Source organism: Trachypithecus francoisi, unplaced genomic scaffold, assembly GCF_009764315.1.
Source record: "Trachypithecus francoisi isolate TF-2019V2 unplaced genomic scaffold, Tfra_2.0 Lachesis_group20, whole genome shotgun sequence".
Lineage (NCBI taxonomy): Eukaryota > Metazoa > Chordata > Mammalia > Primates > Cercopithecidae > Trachypithecus > Trachypithecus francoisi.
The window spans coordinates 19,414,945-19,435,356 of record NW_022681466.1 but is presented as its reverse complement, the minus strand read 5'-3'; the positions used below and the strand labels follow the sequence as shown (position 1 = coordinate 19,435,356).

The 20,412-nt window shown below is 39.1% G+C and overlaps 2 protein-coding genes across 3 annotated transcripts; one reads left to right on the top strand and one right to left on the bottom strand.

The window, feature by feature from the left end:
* Window positions 1–774: 774 nt before the first annotated feature.
* On the bottom strand, window positions 775–5,493 carry KRT10 (keratin 10). Of its 2 annotated transcripts, none has more exons than XM_033183034.1 (8): window positions 4,857–5,493; window positions 3,946–4,028; window positions 3,424–3,580; window positions 3,178–3,339; window positions 2,969–3,094; window positions 2,441–2,658; window positions 1,426–1,781; window positions 775–1,141 (listed from the first exon to the last, which is right to left on the bottom strand). In XM_033183034.1, the coding sequence occupies exons 1-8, from the start codon at window positions 5,451–5,453 to the stop codon at window positions 1,035–1,037; spliced, it is 1,806 nt and encodes a 601-aa protein (XP_033038925.1). In that variant the 5' UTR covers window positions 5,454–5,493; the 3' UTR covers window positions 775–1,034. The 2 variants fall into 2 exon arrangements, with proteins under 2 accessions (XP_033038925.1, XP_033038926.1); XM_033183035.1 differs by having other exon boundaries at window positions 1,446–1,781; window positions 4,857–5,492.
* On the top strand, window positions 1,701–18,656 carry LOC117067018 (transmembrane protein 99-like). The gene is given in 4 exon segments (XM_033183069.1): window positions 1,701–1,828; window positions 16,358–16,445; window positions 17,613–18,412; window positions 18,414–18,656. Coding segments are annotated over 2 exon segments (804 nt in total). The 5' UTR covers window positions 1,701–1,828; window positions 16,358–16,445; window positions 17,613–17,777; the 3' UTR covers window positions 18,583–18,656.
* The last annotated feature ends 1,756 nt before the right edge of the window (window positions 18,657–20,412 follow it).

Sequence of the window (20,412 nt, the reverse complement as noted above, 5' to 3'; positions counted from 1 at the left end):
GGATACTGAGGAAAGCTGTTACTTGGTGGACATGAGTAATCCAAGAACTCACCAGAGGACACAAGGTAGTCTAAGGGACATGCCAGCTCATTCACTTCATAGGATCCTCAGTAGGGTACTAAGTAATGTTGGTTGGGTTCTTGTTGGCTGAGGAATGTGATTGGGCTGACTATGAAAGTACAAGGTCTTTAGTCCTGATCACTGGGCACAGTTGGGGAAGACGAAGACCTAGTGGTGTCCTTTTGGTTACACTGGCATCACTACTTCCTGATAGTGTTTCTCATGTGCATCTGATAGACATCAAATAATTCTGCTGGGGGTGATATGATTTTACTTGGCTGGTGTCAGAAGGTATGTCAAACTATATAACAATTGGGAAGAAGTAATATAGTAACTGGAAGAAAGTAAGAACAGGCAAATGTGAGAAGTCAGGTTATTAGAAAATATAAAATTTCCAATTATTGTTATTTTGGGGGTTTTATTTGAGATATTCCAGAATTTCCAGGATTGAAATAATTTAAAGCCAGAGGGCTGGCAGTCTTCTACATATTGTGTATCTTAAAGAGTAATATTGGGATTTACAGACTTTTACTCAGCGAATTTACTGAGGTGGTCTGAACACACATGATTAAAAAACTTACTCAGAAAAGGCGTGGCAATAGTTCTGTCTTCCGCATTTCTGGATACATCAACCTTCAACTGCTATGGTTTACTAATCTTTAATTTCAAAGAATATTATGTACTTAAGTAAAGATAAATTCTGACAAATTGGGATAGTTTGCATCAGTAAGAAAGTTTATTGAAATTCGTTAGTAAATGAGAACAGAAAGTTGTTTTTCTTTCCATTAACACTTTCTGGTAAAGTGAAAAGAAGAAAATACAGAAACCACAAAACACCTTGTAGACACCTTATTTTCAGGGAGTGAACCTGTTTCCATAGACCATTAAGACAGAAGCGTCTTCTTGGAGACTTTGTTTTCTATGCATCTGTATATAACGGTCTGTGTGAAGGGAGACTTTCCTCTTGATGCAGCTCAATAGTAGTGTTTCTTGGTTTCTGATTCAACCATAGATGAAAGGACTCTACCGTCGGGTGCCACCTCTTCAATAATTGTCTTGATTACCCTGGTTTTGTTAGTATCTGTGTGAATGATGAAAAAAAAAATTATACAGTCTGTAGGGATCCTTAGCAATTAACAAGCAAATACTGTAAAAAGAAGGAAATTTCAACTTTACATTGCTAAGTCCAAAAAAAATGCTTAAGGTATGACATTTTGATCATGCCATTTTTCACAGTTGGTGTTAAGAGTAGTTTGTGAACACATGCAAAGGGAACCGTCTCTAAGATTTTTAATTTTTTAAAACAACTCTAGAGCTTAAAGCGCAAAAAAACCATCACAGGAAGTTAAAACTAATTCTGATTACCCCAGCTAGTTTCTGCTGACCTTGGTCCCTTAGATGAAGACTCGCCCACGGACCCAGAAGAGGAGGACTTGTGGCCGCCGCCGGAGCTGCCGCCGCCGCCGGAACCGCCTCCGTGGCCGCCGCCGGAGCCGCCGCCGCCGCCGCCGGAGCTTCCGCCCCCGTAGCCGCCGCCGCCGCCGGAGCTTCCGCCCCCGTAGCCGCCGCCGGAGCTTCCGCCGCCGGAGCCGCCGCCTCCGTAGCCGCCGCCTCCGTAGCCGCCGGAACTACCACCGTGGCCGCCGCCGTAACCGCCGCCGGAGCTTCCTCCTCCGTAGCCTCCGCCGTAACTTCCGCCGCCGCGTCCACCGCCTCCGGAACTAAACGGGGTGAGGTCACATTCGGTTATCTCTAACGTTGGTAAACGGTGGGTAGCTTTCCAGTTGCCGTTAATTTAGAAAATAAGCAAAACATGTCTTGAGAAAATAAAACCCTGCCAGGTTTATATTTTAAAACCCATCCTTTGAAAACACTTTTGTGTACACAGAACTCTTAAGAAGCATTTTGGGGCCGGGCGCGATGGCTCAAGCCTGTAATCCCAGCACTTTGGGAGGCCGAGACGGGCGGATCACGAGGTCAGGAGATCGAGACCATCCTGGCTAACATGGTGAAACCCCGTCTCTACTAAAAAACAAAAAACTAGCCGGGCGAGGTGGCGGCCCCTGTAGTCCCAGCTACTCGGGAGGCTGAGGCAGGAGAATGGCGTAAACCCGGGAGGCGGAGCTTGCAGTGAGCTGAGATCGGGCCACTGCACTTCAGCCCGGGCGACAGAGGGAGACTCCGTCTCAAAAAAAAAAAAAAAAAAAGCATTTTGGGCCATATTCATGAGAAAGTGAGATTGCGGTTGCGTACTCCTTTTTCTGTACCCTACCCCCTCTCTTCCTTTTATTCTCTGGCATCTTCTTGGGGTTTAGAGAAGCCTTGCTATCTGGAATATTGAATAAAAGAAACTGCGATAACTTTTCATTTTAAAATTTACCTTCCCTCTCCTTCTAGCAGGCTGCGGTAGGTTTGAATTTCATTCTCCAGTCGGATCTTAATATCCAGGAGTTGCTGGTATTCAGTATTCTGGCACTCGGTTTCAGCTCGAATCTGTTGCAGCTGTTCTTCCAGAGCGGAGATCTGGGCCTGAATCTGTGAGAGCTGCACACAGTAGCGACCTTCTGTTTCTGCCAAGGAGGCTTCCAGGGATTGTTTCTGAAACGAATTTTTTTGTGGCTTAGTGACTTCCTTGTTCAATTGAGTATAGTGACACTTACTTAATTGTTTAGTAAGGCCTTATATAGAAGAATAAGAAAATGAACAGAATTTGTTTTATGTTTAATGGCACCATTTCAGTTTCAGCACTTTTAGACCAATGCCAGTAGTACTTTTCCTCCTTTAACATAGAGCTTTACTTTTTCTTTCTTACCTCCAACTCTGCATTTTTCTGTTGCATTGCATATTCTTAGGTGAGCATGAAACTTTGTATGATAAAATTGAAGTCATTTCGTGAGAGTTAACATACCAGGGCCAGTTGGGACTGTAGTTCTATCTCCAGAGCTTGTACAGTACGTCTCAATTCAGTAATCTCGGATTTATGGCTCGACATCTGTTCAATGTTACTATCAATTTCTGTAGTCAGTTCCTTGCTCTAGAGTATTAAGAACAGGGAAAAGGATGAGGAAATTCTGAAATGATAAAACCACCATGAGTTTCACTATAAAGGAAGATTACCTTTTCGTTGAACCAGGCTTCAGCATCTTTGCGGTTTTGTTCAGCAAGTTGTTCATACTGGCTTCTCATGTTGTTCAGAAGTTGAGTCAGATCAACACCGGGGGCAGCATTCATTTCCACATTCACATCACCAGTGGACACATTTCGAAGGTCTTTCATTTCCTATTTGAGGAACAGAAAGATTTAATGGCTACACGAGGACCATAATGAACTCTCTTTGGCTGGGAAAAGTAGCTTTTGTGTCACCTCCTCGTGGTTCTTCTTCAAATAGGCCAGCTCTTCAGTCAGGCTCTCAATCTGCATCTCCAGGTCAGCCTTGGTCAGGGTCAGCTCATCCAGCACCCTACGCAGTCCGTTGATGTCAGCCTCCACACTCTGGCGCAGAGCTACCTCATTCTCATACCTGAAACAAGCATGATATTAATATTGGATATAACTTATATAGGGGAGATGTATCTGGGCAGAGACTGTTAAAAAGCAAATACATAGTTGATCTCATGTCATGGCAGTATTTGTCATGTACAGTTCACTTAGGAGTAATAGTGGTTTAATGGAAAAAAGCTTAACAGTTACTTTAAAATGCATTTTCTTCCATTAATATTGCCAAAAATGTAATACTGACATGGAAAATTTCTCAGATAACTCCAATACTATTTAACTTTGGGTGAATTCAGGAAAATGTAAATGCTGTTGTGGGCATCCCAAGTCAGGTTAAAAACGACTGATATATTCATTGTGATAGTATTATACAACGATCGCTTAACTTACTTCAGCCTGAAGTCGTCAGCTGCCAGCCTGGCATTGTCTATCTGAAGCAGGATATTGGCGTTATCAGTTGTTAGGTTGAGGATCTGGAGGGAGAGGCACGGTTACTTAAGAAGAGGTCAGATGCAGATACAGTTTTTGTAGTGGCATAGATGAACTCTGCACATTTATGTTGTTCTCTTACAAAATATTTTGTTTTAAATATGAGATATTACAGGATTGCCCATATACTTAGCTTTGAATTATTTGTTCTCTTGGAATTTCTCCAGTCTTGTATTTCTGTACACAAATTATTCCTTTCTGAAAGCTAACTGGAATTATATAGATGTGTTCCTGCAAGTGTGCCCTCCTCTTTTAGACAATGTGATTTCCATGTATTTCAGCCATACTTTGGCTGACTCACACCTGCATTTGTTTAACTCATGATAAATATTAATAAATAAGTATGCTCTGAACTGGTACACAATGGGTACAATTCAGAAATTCCTTAGAGGCAAGCAGTATCCCATTTTCATACTAGAAAATTCATTTTTCTCACCATGTTGGTACTGAATATGGCTTGTTATCAGTCTGAATAACATTTTGTTCTGATTCATTTCATGATTTCTTTTTCAGTTTCTACATTTGTAAATGACTTAGCATATTTTAACTGTGGACTCATTGTATGCTCATTAAAACCTCAAAAGTTCTTAGTAAGCTGCCATCCTCTTAAGACAAGCAGCACACATGCTGGATGAAGATTGCCATGACCATACTTTCACAGATGTTTATCTTTGATGAGACTGGGTTATTTTTGAAGCAAGAAAGTAACATAGGTAAATATAGTGAACAGCCACATTGTGCTTAATTTAAGATTCATCTGTCTGGATTTCATGGACAAGATACTTAAAGCTGGGTTTAAAAATACCTCTTACCTGATTTTTAAGGTCATCGATGGTTTTGTAGTATTTGCTGTAGTCACGAGGCTGCCCCTGGTGTGAGTTGCCATGCTTTTCATACCACTCCTTGATTTTGCCTTCCAGCTCATAGTTTGATTCTTCCAGAGCCCGAACTTTGTCCAAGTAGGAAGCCAGGCGGTCATTCAGGTTCTGCATGGTTACTTTTTCATTTCCAGAGAGAAGGCCACCATCTCCTCCAAATCCACCACCAAAGCCTCCTCCAAAGCCACCTCCACCAAAGCTGCCCCCACCGAAGCTGCCACCTCCAAAGCTGCCCCCTCCAAAGCTGCCTCCATAACCCCCACCAAAGCTGCTACTTCCATAGCTTCCACCAAAGCTACCTCCACCAAAACCTAATCCTCCATGGCCACCTGATGAGCCCCCAAAGCAGCCCCCACCAGAGCTCCCACGGCTAAAAGAGCCACCACTAAACCCCCCTGAGCTAAATCCGCCACCAAGGGAGCCTTTGCTGCTCGAAATTCTTAGGGATGATCCTCCTCCTCCTCCTCCTCCTCCACCTCCTCCACTGCGGGAGGAAGAGTAGTGTTTGCTTGAGCTGTATCGAACAGACATGGTGATGCTGTTTAGCCCGGGGAGTGCCTGCTACCAAGGACAGTGACAAGCCTTTATGTATTTACCAACAGGGTGTGTCCACATGTGTTAGAGTTTGCTTACTTGCATGGTTTTCTTTTTGCCAACTTAGCATCTTTGGCTTATGATTGTATAAATTATCTTCAGTATAACCAATCCCAATATGTACAATTTTGAATTTGCCCTAAGAATAAACAGGAGGTTTGCTATGTTGAAATTGAAAATGGGTGGAGTTCAGATGAGCATGTTTTATTATGCTTTTCACCTGTTGAAGAACATTGAGCAACTGTTAAGATCCATTTTTCTCAGCACTAATTCAGGTTGCATAGAATGTTTGCAAAGTTTGGAAAAAAAAGAGTTTCAGCTACAAAATTATAGTTAAAATAAGATTTTTCAAATTCATGTTTTAAACAGTTTTAATTGAAACAACAAATAGCATAAAGTCCGGCAGAATCATGCTCTAATGAGGTTCTTGTAGACAACTGTGGGGAATCAAAAAGAAAAAAAGTCTAAAAATGTAACTAGCATCAATAGTTGCCATATATAAAACATTAAAACCATAAAACCACAATTTAGGAGATTGTGTTTGTAGGGGATCTTTTAATTTATTTGGCAAATGAGAGTATATTGATATTTTGCCTAAGAAAGTGGAAGTAATGATTTTAGAATTTTCTAATTAATGATGACATTATTTTTGACATTAAAAAATCTGAAATCATGAAGTTATCCTCGATTATTTTGCCTTTTAAATTCATCATAGTTAAGGTTTCTATGAAGACCATAATAATGCAGAAAATCTGCATTATTTTCTTAGCATGAAATATGAAGAACTAACTTGTAGTACTTTACACTAAATTCTGATTGAATAAAAAGGGAAAATTTGGATATGTTATGATTGCAAGTAAAAATTTGCTTGCAAAAATGTAAATCCGTGTTAGAGAATGGTACTTGCACCAAATATTATGAACTAGACTGTGCACATGTGTTCCCAAGCTAGGTTCAGTTTCTCAACAAAAACAACACATTTTCTTGGATATACTGTGTACAGAATTTGGTATAACAGTTTGGTGAAGTAAATTGGGATTTTGGTACATTGTATAAGATTATATCTACTCATAGGCTATGACATTGCTGTTGTTTGGATGTATATATTCATACATGTTTTACAATTACATAGTGCTGTTAGTGATACTATGATTTAAAAATATCTAGAACAAGCTGTTAAGATAGGAATGGTGGTTATTATTATTTCTTTTCTTTCTTTCTTTCTTTTTTTTTTGAGACAGAGTCTTGCTCTCTCGCCCAGGCTGGAGTGCGGTGGCGCAATCATGGCTCACTGTAAGCTCTGCCTCCCAGGTTCATGCCATTCTCCTGCCTCAGCCCTCTCGAGTAGCTGGGGCTACAGGTGCCCACCACCACGCCTGGCTAATTTTTTTTTTTTTTTTTTTTGAGACGGAGTCTCGCTCTGTCACCCAGGCTGGAGTGCAGTGGCGCGATCTCGGCTCACTGCAAGCTCCGCCTCCCGGGTTTAAGCCATTCTCCTGCCTCAGCCTCCTGAGTAGCTGGGACTACAGGCGCCCGCCATCTCGCCCGGCTAATTTTTTGTATTTTTTTTAGTAGAGACGGGGTTTCACCGTGTTAGCCAGGATGGTCTCGATCTCCTGACCTCGTGATCCACCCGTCTCGGCCTCCCAAAGTGCTGGGATTACAGGCTTGAGCCACCGCGCCCGGCCGGCTAATTTTTTGTATTTTTAGTAGAGACAGGGTTTCATCGTGTTAGCCAGGATGGTCTCGATCTCCTGACCTTGTGATCCGCCCGCCTTTGCCTCCCAAAGTGCTGGGATTGCAGGCGTAGTTATTATTATTTCTAATTTATAGAAGAGGAAGTTGAAGTTGAGAGGTTGTGGTTTTTCCACAAGATATGGAACATGTGGTTAAACTGCAGTTAGAAGCTTGGTCTTTTAACTCCTTGGTTCTTTCCTACTTTACCAATGTGTATGTGTATTATCTGCTCTGGTGGATTTGGTCTAATGGAACTGAATGACTCTTAATTCTCACCATAAACTTCTTCAGCTGGGGAAAAAGAGCAAAACAAAAAGAACTTAGAATCATGAAAATATTGAAAGGGTAGTGATTTGGCACACACTCTGCCTTTAGTAATTGTTTTTTCAAATTAAGTTTATAGCTGCACATTTTGGTTTATGAAAACTACAGAAATAGTTTCTTCAGGGAAGGGGAACGTGGTTGGGAGCATTAATCAAATGTTGATTGTTAAAGTGGAGGTTACTACCCAGCAAATCGCAACTCTTCCAACTTGTTAGCACATGCAAGTGGGGCAGTAGTTAAAAGAAAAACTGAAACCCAACCATGGGAATTGATTCTTGATGAAGATAACCTACAGTTAAAGAAGGCTATGATAAATCAGGATAGAAAAAGAAAAAAAGATTCCAGTAACTTCAGAGAGGATGTTGAAACCTCGATATTAATGAAACCTTTTTGGAAAGAAGCATTTTAATTAAAGAGAGATTTTGAGTGATTTTACCTATAATTAGCACAAGTTTTGGATCTTAGAATTACCAGTTTTTTTTAGTATTAGCCTATAATGTCTCCCTCCAGTGGAAAATATAAAAATTCCATCTCCTTTCAGTTAATTAGCAAGTGGTATGAAGAGATCTCTGTTACAATCATATTAAACCAAAGAATATGTGAAAGGGAGTCTTTGCATAAAAGTACATGAGAACAAATACAGGTATGGAGGGCCTTCTAATACTACAACATTTAATTTAAGCTACTTTTACTGTTGTTACCAAAGATTACTTAGTAACTTGTATACTGTAGAAATTGATTTGTCTTTATTCACGCTGTCATTTGTTGAAATCAGCTGTTGGCATGAATAAAATTAAGAGGTGCCACATAATAATTTTACAGCTAAATTGGATGAACATTTATGATTCTAGTCTTGGCACCATTTACACTTGATTGCTATAATCCACTGTAACTGTATTTTCATTGTGCTCAATTTTTATTGTGTCTCTTTGTAAAGCACATTGGTAGGTATTTAAAAGATAGAAAAGTGAATGAGATACAGCTCCCATCCTTAAGGATCTTGCCATAGTTACAGTCTAATTGAGAAGACATGACATATACCATCAGCTTAAGCACTGTATGCTATGTAAATGGAAAATGATGGTGGGGCTTGGATGTGTAGGGGGAAGGAGTTAACGTTTCCTGAACATCTGCTATGATCTAGATGGTTTACTTTTCTTTAATCCTCCTCTAGATCCTCTAAGATAGGTATTATTACCTCATCTAATAGCTAAAAATCTAAACCTTAAAACGTTTTAGAAATTTGCCAGATTATGTATTTGTTTATTTATATATCAGCAGTGTCTGTGTGATGACACACAGCCTGATTTTGAATCAAGAAATACAGTTACAAAGGTGCTAGTTTTCATGACACCAGACTGGCACTCTTAAGACCAATGAGCAAGGGGTCATATTGAAATGGGGCCACCTGACAGAGTTTCATGGTGCAGTTGAAATTTAAGCTGAATCTTGTAAGGATGAGTAGGACTTTTCATGTGTGCAACAGCAGAGAGAAGACTGCTCTGGGAAGTCAGGACTGTGAAAATGCCAAGCAGGTGAAGACACTGAGTGACCAGTTTGGCTGGAGTAGATCATCCATATATATTAATTTATTCATTCCTTCAGCAGGTTTTATTGAGCACCTGCAATATGGCTTGGGGAATGCATAGGTGACCAAGATACAGTTCCTGCCCTTTAAGGAGTTTACAGTCTACTTGGAGAGGCAAACAAACATACCCATGAATCAGAGATTATAATATAGGGCAATCTGGGCTACATTTGAGCAATGTTCAGGGTTTGGAGGAATTGCAGAGAGAGGTTCTAACAGTCTGGTGAATGTGGTTTTTTTAATTGTGTGTGTGTGTGTGTATGTGTGGTGTGAGTGTACAATGAAAGAATAGTGAAGTAAAGTTTGGGATTGAAGATGAGTTTTGGTTTAAGACATGAATTTGAGGTAATACCAGGGTATTCATGTAAACATGTCTTTAAGCAATTATGGGACTGCAGTTAGGGAGAGTGTTCAGAATAGCAGACTTTGGGGTTGGTTAGGATCCCTAAGGGAAGGAATTTAGAGAGAAATGTACAGAAGGTCTAATTCTGAACTTTTGGAGTCATTTTAGGGGCTAGGAAGAAGAAGTAGAGCTAGAGAATAATCCTGAAAAGAGGGACATCTAGGACCAGGCAAAGGGGGAAAGAGGATCATTGAAGCCAAGAGAGAAGAAAACGTGGGTGAGGTGGTCACCCAAGAGGTCAGTGAAAAGGTGGATTGAGGAAAGCAGTTTGGAACCATTGGCATCCTTCCAGAGTACAGTTTTAGTTGAGTAGTGGTGGGGCAATTCATGGTGCTTACCCAATATTGGAATTGATGACTTTGCTTATGGTATTTTGTTTTCATGTTGTCCGGTTTATCAATTTCTTCTTTAATTGCTTCTGAACTTACTGAGTCGTGGTTACGACGGGTATAGGTGCTATTCACATGGGGTTAATTTGGCTGGAGCTCTGGAAGCATGTTTTGGATTCAAATTTGTTATCAGTTTGACTTGTCTCACTGTTAGGATTTGGATCCTTTTTATTTCTTATTTTGCTTCAAGTAAAATCCTGTTTTGAAGTTTCTAGCTGAAAATTCTATTTGCAAGTTTCCTTTTCTGATTGAAATATAATACATATAATTGAGATATAATACATAGTTTAGGTAGTTGCAGAAGGACAAATCTGGTAATACAGGTTATATCTCAAGATGGTAAGGTTGATCTAAATATTTAGAGTTTTCTGTTGTTTATCACAAAGTTTAAGAGTCAGGCATTTTCTTTTTGACTGTTCTGTGACTGTGCAAATTGCTTAATATGCTTTTATGATTACTACCCACAGAGTCGAAACGGTGGAAAGTTGTATCATTATTTGACTTGGTACCCTCTTCTTAGATAGCTAATTGTCGGACAACTAAGATATCAATTGATAAATTTCATGTCTTCTCATTAGTAAACTTCTAAAATTCAGAGATCCTAAATCTACAGACACTCCTATATCAATTTTTCTGAAACTTCTGGGACTCTACTGTGATGGAAGCCACAAAAATATGGAAACTGCTTGAAGGCTGTTGAGGGTAGTGTAGCAGAGTAAGTGGGTGGGCTCTGGTGTCAGACTGCTGGGGTTACAATCCAGGCTTCACCATTTATTGTGAGGTTTCATCTCAGTGTCCTCCTCTCTAAAGTAGAGATTATAATTTTTCTTACTTTATGGAGTTGTAGCAGGAGTCAAATGAGTTATTAAATATAAAGCATTTAGAACGATGATTTGCATGCATAGAATAAGCACTTAATGAATATATTTTTGTTGCTATTACTGTTTTGTGATCTGTTTCCCATAGGTTAACCCACTGTCCAACCCACAGGATGCCTTCAAAATAGGAATGAATGAAAGGATAGGGTGAGAAGTTGAAAAATGGCTTGTGAGGGAGGAGAAAATGGCTGGAGAGGAAAGTAGGGTGGGGAAAAGGTGTTCAGTTTGATAACTTTTGCGATAAACCGTGCCATCTGTTTTTCTTTGAGTGACACTTCCTTTCACTTTAAACTTCATTTCTTTTATCTCCTACATCCATCAAGGCACTAATTTTGTCACCTTCTCTTTGTCATGGCTGATGTATTCGTTTCTTTCTGTGTAGCCCCACTGTAACTGCCCTGTTCTGGGCTTTCACCACTACTCTCGAAGATTACGTCACCAGCTTCTGAAGTGGTTTTTTTGACTCAGCACTGTCAATTAAGATCTGTTCACTGCGGCAAGATTGATGTTCTCGAAACAGTATTGTCATCACTTCATCAACATACTCAGACCTCTTGTGGACGGATTAAGTCTTCTCCATAACCTAGCCCTACTCTGTCTGTCCAACCTCATGCTCTCTGCGGTGAGTCAGGGTGGGGAGTGGAAGGAGTGCTGCACTTTCTTCATAAAGTAATTATGTGGCCCTGGGCAAGACACTCAGCTTTCTGTGTCTCAGTTTACTACCCTATAAAGTATGGATAGTAATATTAAATATTAAAATATGGATTATAGTCCATGATTCAGTGAAAAAATGTGTATTAGCATCTCCTTTAAACATCCTTTAATTACTTAATCCTTTAAGCAGGCCTTTCTTACTCTTGGCTAATATACTATGCTTTGTTCCATTTTAAGGCCTGTGTTTGTTGCTCTTGGCATAGAATGCCCATCTTCTACTTTGCTGTTTATTCAAGTTATTCTACCTCAACTCCAAACTCTGACTTAAATGCCATCTCCTTCACGAGACTTCTCACCATTAGTCTCTGGTTCATGGCTGTCTCTTTCTTCTCATTTCCTATGTTGAACAACTTGGTGTTTTATAATTTGTTATACTATTCTGGCCTCTTTCTTAGTGTCCCCAGTGCGATACAACATTTAAGTTCCTTTAGAGAAGGGAGGGTGCCTCTGCTCTTGCTGCACCCAGTACTCATTGTTCTCTGAATGTTTTCGTATTGCTTCAGTGCCTTTCCCCACTTTCTTGGCCTTTATTTTTTTTTTCTCTAAACTTTTGGCCTGTATGTTTTGGCAATAGTGCAAGTTAAAAATTTAAATAAAGGCTGGTTGAAGACAACTAACTTAATTTTACTTTAAAGGAAATTATGATACTTTTTGATGTAAGAATGTGTAAGAATGATAAGAAAACCAAGATTCTGCATAGGAATTTTAAAATACCTTAAAGTATATAAAGATGTATTCCTTAGAATGGAAATACACTGAATATATTAAGGAAACATTTTAGCCCTCACTCTTTCCTCTTCATTAAAGGTCACTATTTTTTTTTGTCTTGGATCTGTTGAGATTATCTTGATACTAGTAACCTGCTAAAATGCATCTGTAGTTTTATTCTAAAATTTGAATTTTTTTCATACATCACATCAAATTAAAAACTTCTGCACAGCAAAGGAAACAGTCAACAAAGTAAAGAGACAACCCACAGAATGAGAGAAAATATTTGCAAACTATCCATCTGACAGAGGATTAATAACAAGAATATATAAGGAGCTGAAATAACTCAATAGGAAAAAAAATCTAATAATCTGATTAAAAAATGGGCAAAAGAACTGAATAGACATTCAAATCTCAAAAGAAGACATACAGGCTAGGCATGGTGGCTCACACCTCTAATCCCAGCACTTAGGGAGACTGGGTCGGGAGGACTGCTTGAGCCTAGGAATTCAAGACAAGCCTTGGTAACATAGGGAGACGCCATCTCTACAAAAAATAAAAATAAATTAGCTGGGTATGATGGCATGTGTCTGTAGTCCCAGCTGCTTGGGAGACGGAGGTGAGCCATGTTCATGCCACTGCACTCCAGCCTGAGCAACAGAGTGACCTCAAAAAAAAAAAAAAAAAAAAAAAGAAAACATACAATGGCAAACAGGTATATAAAAAGGGGCTCAACATCATTGATCATCAGAGAAATGACTCAGAATTACATTCTCATTGCAGTTGAATGTAATAATGTAAATTATTACAGTCACACTGATTTGTTGTATATCTCATCCCACTTAAAATGGCTTTTATCCAAAAGAAAGGCAATAATGAATGCTAGTGAGGATATGGAGAAAAGGGAACCCCCTCGTACACTTTTCTTGAGAATGTAAATTAGTACAGCCACTATGGAGAACAGTATGGAGGTTCCTCAAAAAGCTAAAAATAGAACTGTGTGATCCAGCAGTCCCACCGCTAGATATATACCCAAAATCATGGAAATCAGTTTATCAATTGGATATCTGTACCCTCATTTTTTTTTGCAATACTATTCACAATAGCCAAGATTTGGAAACAACCTAAGTGTCCATCAACAGACGGATTGATAAAGAAAATGTGGTACATATACTTAGTGGAGTACTATTTAACCATAAAAAAGAATGAGATCCTGTTATTGCAACAACTTGACTGGACCTGGAGGACAGTGTGTTAAGTGAGATAAACCAGGCATAGAAAGGTAAACTTCTCATGTTATCACTCATTTGTGGGAGCTAAAAATGAGAACAATTGAACTCATAGAGATAGAGAGTAGAATAATGGTTACCGGAGGCTGGAAAGAGTAGTATAGGGTGAGGGGGCTGGGAAGTGGGGATGGTTAATGGGTACAAAAATATAATTAGGTAGAACAAATATAATCTAGTATTTGCTAGCACAACAGGGTGATTATAGTCACAATAATTTATTTTACATTTTAAATTAAAAAATATTATTGAAATGTTTGTAACACAAATAAATGATAAATGCTTGAGGTGATAGGTACCCCTTTTATCTGGGTGTGATTATGCATTGTTGCTTGTATTGAAATCTCTCTTGTTCCTCCTGAATAATACAGTTACCATGGACCTATACAAAGGTAAAAATTTTGAATTTTTTTATATTAGGAGAATTGACAATTCTAGTTGGGTTTCTGGCTAGCTAGCTTAGGAGTATGTTGTAATTTAAGGATTAACTATAACGCAGCTTAGCTTTTAAATTTCATTAGTATGTCATAAATTTATTTTCAGGTAAATTAATTTCATTCTGTAAAAGACAATTGCTCACTATGAGTTAGCTGCATTAGGAGGAGAATTAATTAACATAGAACATAAAATAGAAACATAATATCCCTTTTAGTTTTCATAAAAAATAGTGAAGCCGAAAGTACCAAACAATTCTCTACAGACTCCAATTTTAAAATATTGAAACTGAACATTGTCCAAAATTCAGTGGCTGTTTTCTCCCCCTCATAAATCTAAGAAAATTCCTTTAGGTCCAGTTGTGGTTGCTTATCCAATTGGTCATTTCAAGGATGGCTGGATATGAGAGAAAATAACATTATAATTGGGTATAACTTCATAATTTTCACTTAAGAGAGTCTAGACAGATCTAAGTAGAGTAGAGAAAGTTTTGGATTAGAAATGGTACATACAGAGGTTAATGTTTACAGTGAAAGCAGTAATCCCCCATTCTAGTGGTTTTAAGTGAGTATATGTAATGTGCTTAAATTTAAAGGAAGGCCAGGCGCGGTGGCTCAAGCCTGTAATCCCAGCACTTTGGGAGGCCGAGACGGGCGGATCACGAGGTCAGGAGATCGAGACCATCCTGGCTAACATGGTGAAACCCCGTCTCTACTAAAAAAAAAAAAAAAAAAAAAAAAAATTTAAAGGAAAAAGTCTTAGGGAGTCAAATTAATTTCCTAATTTTAAAGGTTTTTAAAAAAGTATTTGACCTTATGGACTCAGACAACTAGTCAATTTTTATAATAGATGGACCTCTGTGAATCACGTTGTTTTTTTTTTTGGTAAGGGGGTTGTAAGAATGGTAGAGGAATAGATTTAAATAATTATTTAAATGTAACACACAATAGTAACAGAGAAAATGTACCATAACCATTCTGTGGCTTCTTTCACAAGGCTGATGATTGATAATGCCCAAAGAACTTTTGATGTCTTGTGTTAAACTTATTAAACAAATATGCAAATAACATTTGCAAAGTCAGTCCTAAGATAGAGTTGATAGAGCTTGTTGAGACTTTTTTATGTTCCAAAGCCTGTCCTAAACTTTACTTGCATTTTTGTCTCATCAAATCCTGTTGGCAACTTTATGAGGGAAATTTTATTTTATTTATTTTTTTTGAGACGGTGTTTTGTTCTTGTTGCCCAGGCCGGAGTGCAGTGACGCATTCTCGGCTCACCACAACCTCAGCCACCCAGGTTCAAGCGATTCTCCTGCCTCAGCCTCCTGAGTAGCTAGGATTACAGGCATGCGCCACCATGCCCAGCTAATTTTGTATTTTTAGTAGAGACGAGATTTCTTCATGTTGGTCAGGCTGGTCTCAAACTCCTGACCTGAGGTGATCCACCTGCCTCAGCCTCCCAAAGTGCTGGGATTATAGATATGAGCCCCCATGCCTGGCCAGAAATTTTATTTTGACTAAAATTAGTTGGCCAGGCGCAGTGGCTCACGCCTGTAGTTCCGTCACCTTGGGAAGCCAAGGCAGGAGGATTCACATGAGTCCAGGAGTTTGAGACCAGCCTGGGCAACATGGCGAAACCCCGTCTCTACAAAATGCACATACACACACACAAAGCCTGGTGTGATGGCACGTGCCTGTGGGTCCAGCTACTCAGGAGGGTGAGGTGGAAGGATCGCCTGAGCCTGAAAGGTCAAAGTTGTAGTGAGCTTTGATCGCACCACTGCACTCCAACCTGGGTGACACAGCGAGACCCTTTTTCCCACAAACCCCCTCGAAAAAGAAAAGAAATTAGTTAAAATTTAGCATGCCCAAAACTATTCAATAAAGGGACTTTGGTGGGATTTGAACACAGACCTATCTTCAGAGCTTTTTAAAAACACAATGATTAACTGTTTTTTCTTTTTTAAAACACACTGTTGCTGGCTTAAACAATGAGTAACTTCTAAAACTCTTTTGAAATGAGCTAAAATTGTATTTTTCGGTCATGTGACTTGGAAAATTAACAAGAACATAAGGGATTTAGTTTCTTTTTCAGACTAGACAAGCCTTCCTTATCATTATTTTTGTGATGAAAAAATAGACCAATTTGAAAAGAAAAAGAACTAATGAGGCAAGATGTCCTGCCCTGGAAGAGATAAGACTTGTGGGCCTTGTCTGTTCCCAGGTGAGACTCTGCCCTAACTTCTTGAGGGTTGGTCTGGCATGGGATTATGGAGATTCCTAACTCTTTGGCAGACCAGTCATTAAAATAACACATCACAGCAGTTAGCCACCATGCATAATTGAAACATTAATGCTTTTATAATGCTGGCTTTTTCAGATGGAGCTAACACCCATTATGGAGATTAACCACTTTTCATTGGGTTTTTAACTCTTTGAGTCTTGAGGAATACAACAGTGAACGCAAGGTGTGTATCTGAATTAATTTAGTATAAACTGTGACATGGAGGGGTTCTGTTGCTTTGAAAGTTTCCAACTTATATACATTCAAAAACTATTAAACTTTTTGCTGTCTCTCCAAATATTTTCCATATTGATAATTTTGATTGAAATGTAGAGCTAGTTAGAATTTTCTAGTCTAAAGCTTAGATATATAAATGAGTGCATATTTGCAGAGCTATAAGATGTTACATTATTATTTTTTTCTTGGCATCTGGAATATAAATGCTAAATTTGGTCTAGTTAGAATTTCCTGCTTCCCTCCTCCCCTGCTTACTTCCTTCTGTCTCAAAACTCTCCAGGGATGAAGACTCCACAAGCTATATTGGGGTAACATATTGTAACAGTGGTTACTTTCAGTTTCTGTCAAACTAGATTAAAAAGTATCACATGTTCTCACTCATATGTGGGAGCTAAAAAAGTTGATCTCATCGAGATAAAGAGTAGTGACCAGAGAGGCTAGGAGGACAGTAGGGAGGTGGGTGAGAGAGAGCAGGGGATAAAAAGGGGTTGGTTGATGGGGTACAAAATTACAATTAGAAGGAATAAGATCTAGTGTTCAGTAGCACAATAGAGTGACTATAGTTAACAGAAATTCACTGTATATTCTGAATAACTAGAGTGAAATTAGAATGTTCCTAACACAAAGAAATAAGTGTTTGAGATAATGAATATCCCCGTTGTCCTGATTTGATCATTACACATTGTATGCTTGTATCAAAATATCACATGTACCCCATATATATGTATAACTACTATTTATCCATAAAATTAAAAAAAAATAAAAGAGGAAAGGAATGGAAAATAAAAGTAAAGACGACTCATCAAAAATTGCAATGTAGCAGAATAGTGCCGAATGCTGTAAACTAGTACCACACAGAACTTAATCTGTAATTTTAAAGAAACCATGTAAGTATATTTACTCCTGGTATTGTGTCTTTCTCTCTTATCCTAATTTACTGTTCTTCTATAGTTTAAAATTAAAGAATTGCTTTTAAATTTTACAGGGCAAACATTATACTGTGGAGACACAAAATGTTTTGAGACATCTGTGACCAGACATGTCACGTGTGAATATACTGTTGGATTTCAAAGCAACATGTTGTAACTTTTTTTGTTTTTTCCTTTTACAACAGATTATTTTATTTTCATCACCATGGGGCGTACCCTGTTGTTGAGTTCTCTGGTCAGACCTCTACAGACTTCTCAGATGGATCCTAGGTCTCTGGGCTTGCCCTGAAATTACTCGCTGCTCAGGGAGAGAGTTGAAATGGCTGGCATCCTCCCACTTTGTTATATCTATGTCCTGTAACTCTGTTGCTCCGGCTGTGTCCCCTAACTCTGTTGGTCCAGCTGTGTCCCTCACTCTGTTGCTCCGGCTGCAGCTCATTCTGTTGGAGCTCCTCATTCAGCTGGTCACTGTGGTCAGAGGGTGTTGGCCTGCTCCCTTCCTCAAGTCTTCTTCAAGCCGCATATTTTTGTGGAGCATTTTTCTTCCTGGCTCTCCTCAAGTTGTTTTCCTTTCTTCGCTGTCTTGGGAGTCTTCTTCGTGCTTCCGGATGTCGGTTGAGAGAAGGACTTCTTCCTTGTCTTCCGGATGTCGGTTGAGAGAAGGACTTCTTCTTCCTTGTCTCCTTGGTGTTAGCTGGTGGTTGCTCTTCAACAACTGTACCGGAGGCTCTCTGTTTTCTCTTCATCTTCAACAAGTCAATCTATCTCAAGGGTCTCACGTTGCAGCATTCTTACCAGAGGCCACTGGGCCTCCAGTTCCAGCTCCAGTGTCTGGAGAGTCCACCTCAGCTCAGCAATCTCATGCCGGTTGGCAGTTGTCAGCAGAAGCCGAGGCCTGCCCATCAGTTCTTTACTCTGAGATGTTAGAGTGGAATAAAAATATAAATACTTATACTAGTTTTCATGGCTTCTGCTTAATATTGGGTATTGTTTTGTTTTGTTTTGGTGGTGATAGGCTTACCTTACATTAAACCAGGCCTTAGCCTTTCTGTGGCTTTCTTGTGGCAAAGCCTCATATTACTGTCTTGTCTGGTTCAGCAGGACAGTCAGGTCCACACCTGGGGCCGTTTGTTTTCTATGTTTACCTCAACATAAGGTACCTTATCATTGTCACCCTTCATCTCCTGATCCAAAATAAAATAAAATGCCACAGGTTACTTGATCTTGCATCTGGAATATGATTATTTAAAGAAATTAAAAATTTAAAATTGAAAATGTAGAGTTTAGAAATCTTTTTTAAGGTTTCAAAGAAATTTCTAGGAGACAACGAAATAGTGTTACTAGATTTAGCAAATAAAATACAGAATGCCAATTAAATTTGAATTTCAAATAAACATTGAATACTTTTTTTGGTATAACTATATTCCATGCAATATTTGGGACATATCTGTTATATTATTCATTGTTTACCTGAAATTATAATTTAAACTGAGAGTTCTGTATTTTTATCTGGCAACCCTATTATAAACATATTTAGGATCAATATAAAGGAATAATATTTTAATTTTTACAAAATATTTTAATACAAGTCATTTATTTGATTTTCACTGTCATCGTGAGAGGTAAGTTTTGCCTTACAGTCTATGTTACTTTACCTGTGTTTTATGAAAAGAATGTCTCTTATAATGATAGCCGCCACCACCATATCTTGACAGGTATTGACATACTGAAACTTTAAATTCATTTTGTGTAGCTCCCGCCTCTTCATGATTGTTTCTGAGGTAATTCAGCTCCTCCATCTGGCTTTCCGTTTGCCACTCTAGGTTAGTCTTGTTCAAAGTCAACTCATCCAAGACACTTTGCAGGCCCTTGCTATCAGCCTCGACACACTGATAAAGGACAACTTTACTCTGGTATCTGAACAGAGCCCAATTAGAAGAATCAATACAGCTTAGATGGAGGTCTCCTTATCCAGTGGTAATAAGATGTCCCACATAGTGGAGCTTAAAGAGCACAGCACTGGGGTGTGAAGACATGGGTTCAAATTGCACCTCTGCCATGTTCAGCTATCACCTTGGGCAGATTACTTCTCTGAACCTGTGTCTTCTCATCATTAAAATGGGAATTTTTTTTTTTTTTTTTTTTTTGAGACCGAGTCTCGCTGTGTTACTCAGGCTGGAGTACAGTGGCGTACTCTTGGCTCACCGTAATCTCCGCCTCCCAGGTTCAAGCGATCCTCCCGCCTCAGCCTCCCAAGTAGCTGGGATTACAAGTGTGCATCACCATGCCTGGCTAATTTTTGCATTTTTAGTAGAGACGGTGTTTCACCATGTTGGCCAGGCTGGTCTCGAACTCCTAACCTCAAGTGACCCACCTGCCTCAGCCTCCCAAAAAGTGCTGGGATTACAGGCGTGAGCCACCACGCCTGGCTAAAATGGGAATATTATGAGAATTGAGTTAATGTACAAAAGTGCTTAGCACAGCATCAGTGTTCAGTATATGGTAGGAATAACATTATTAAAGCTATGAAAGAGTGAAAATCTCCCCTCTGCTCTTTGACTAGGAAAGGAAGCAAGCTCCTTTTCATGTACAGGAGAATGCACCTTTGTTTTACAAGGACTGTGTCTCCCCAGTTAAAAAAAAAATTCAAGTACAGTAGGGGGTACCTCCTGCAGTTCTATAAAAACCAAGTCTCTGACCTATGTATTGGAGAGTCATACACCATATGTGAGATTTCAAATCGCTAGCCTGGGAGTTTTCACATTGCTAGCCTATGACCACTATTGTAATTTAAACATAAAAGAGATTGTTTTGTGTTGAGATGTTTAATAATATGAAATAATGATATTGTAAGTTTTGTAGTAACTGTTTAAAGTGGTGAATCAGGGATTTGGTTTTTATTTTTTTAATCAGTTCTTTACATGGTTTCTGAACTTACTTGAGCTTGAGTGAGCCTGGCATTGTGGATCTAATGCGGAATGTTGG

Bases quoted from the DNA above. Each gene is read 5' to 3' on its own strand.
- KRT10 (XM_033183034.1), bottom strand. From the start codon at position 5,453: ATGTCTGTTCGATACAGCTCAAGCAAACACTACTCTTCCTCCCGCAGT. The intron at 2,659-2,968 runs GTATGTTAACTC...AATTCGTTTCAG, and splicing joins TACAGTCCCAACTGGCCCTG to AAACAATCCCTGGAAGCCTC. The intron at 1,782-2,440 runs GTAAATTTTAAA...CACCCCGTTTAG, and splicing joins CTGCTAGAAGGAGAGGGAAG to TTCCGGAGGCGGTGGACGCG.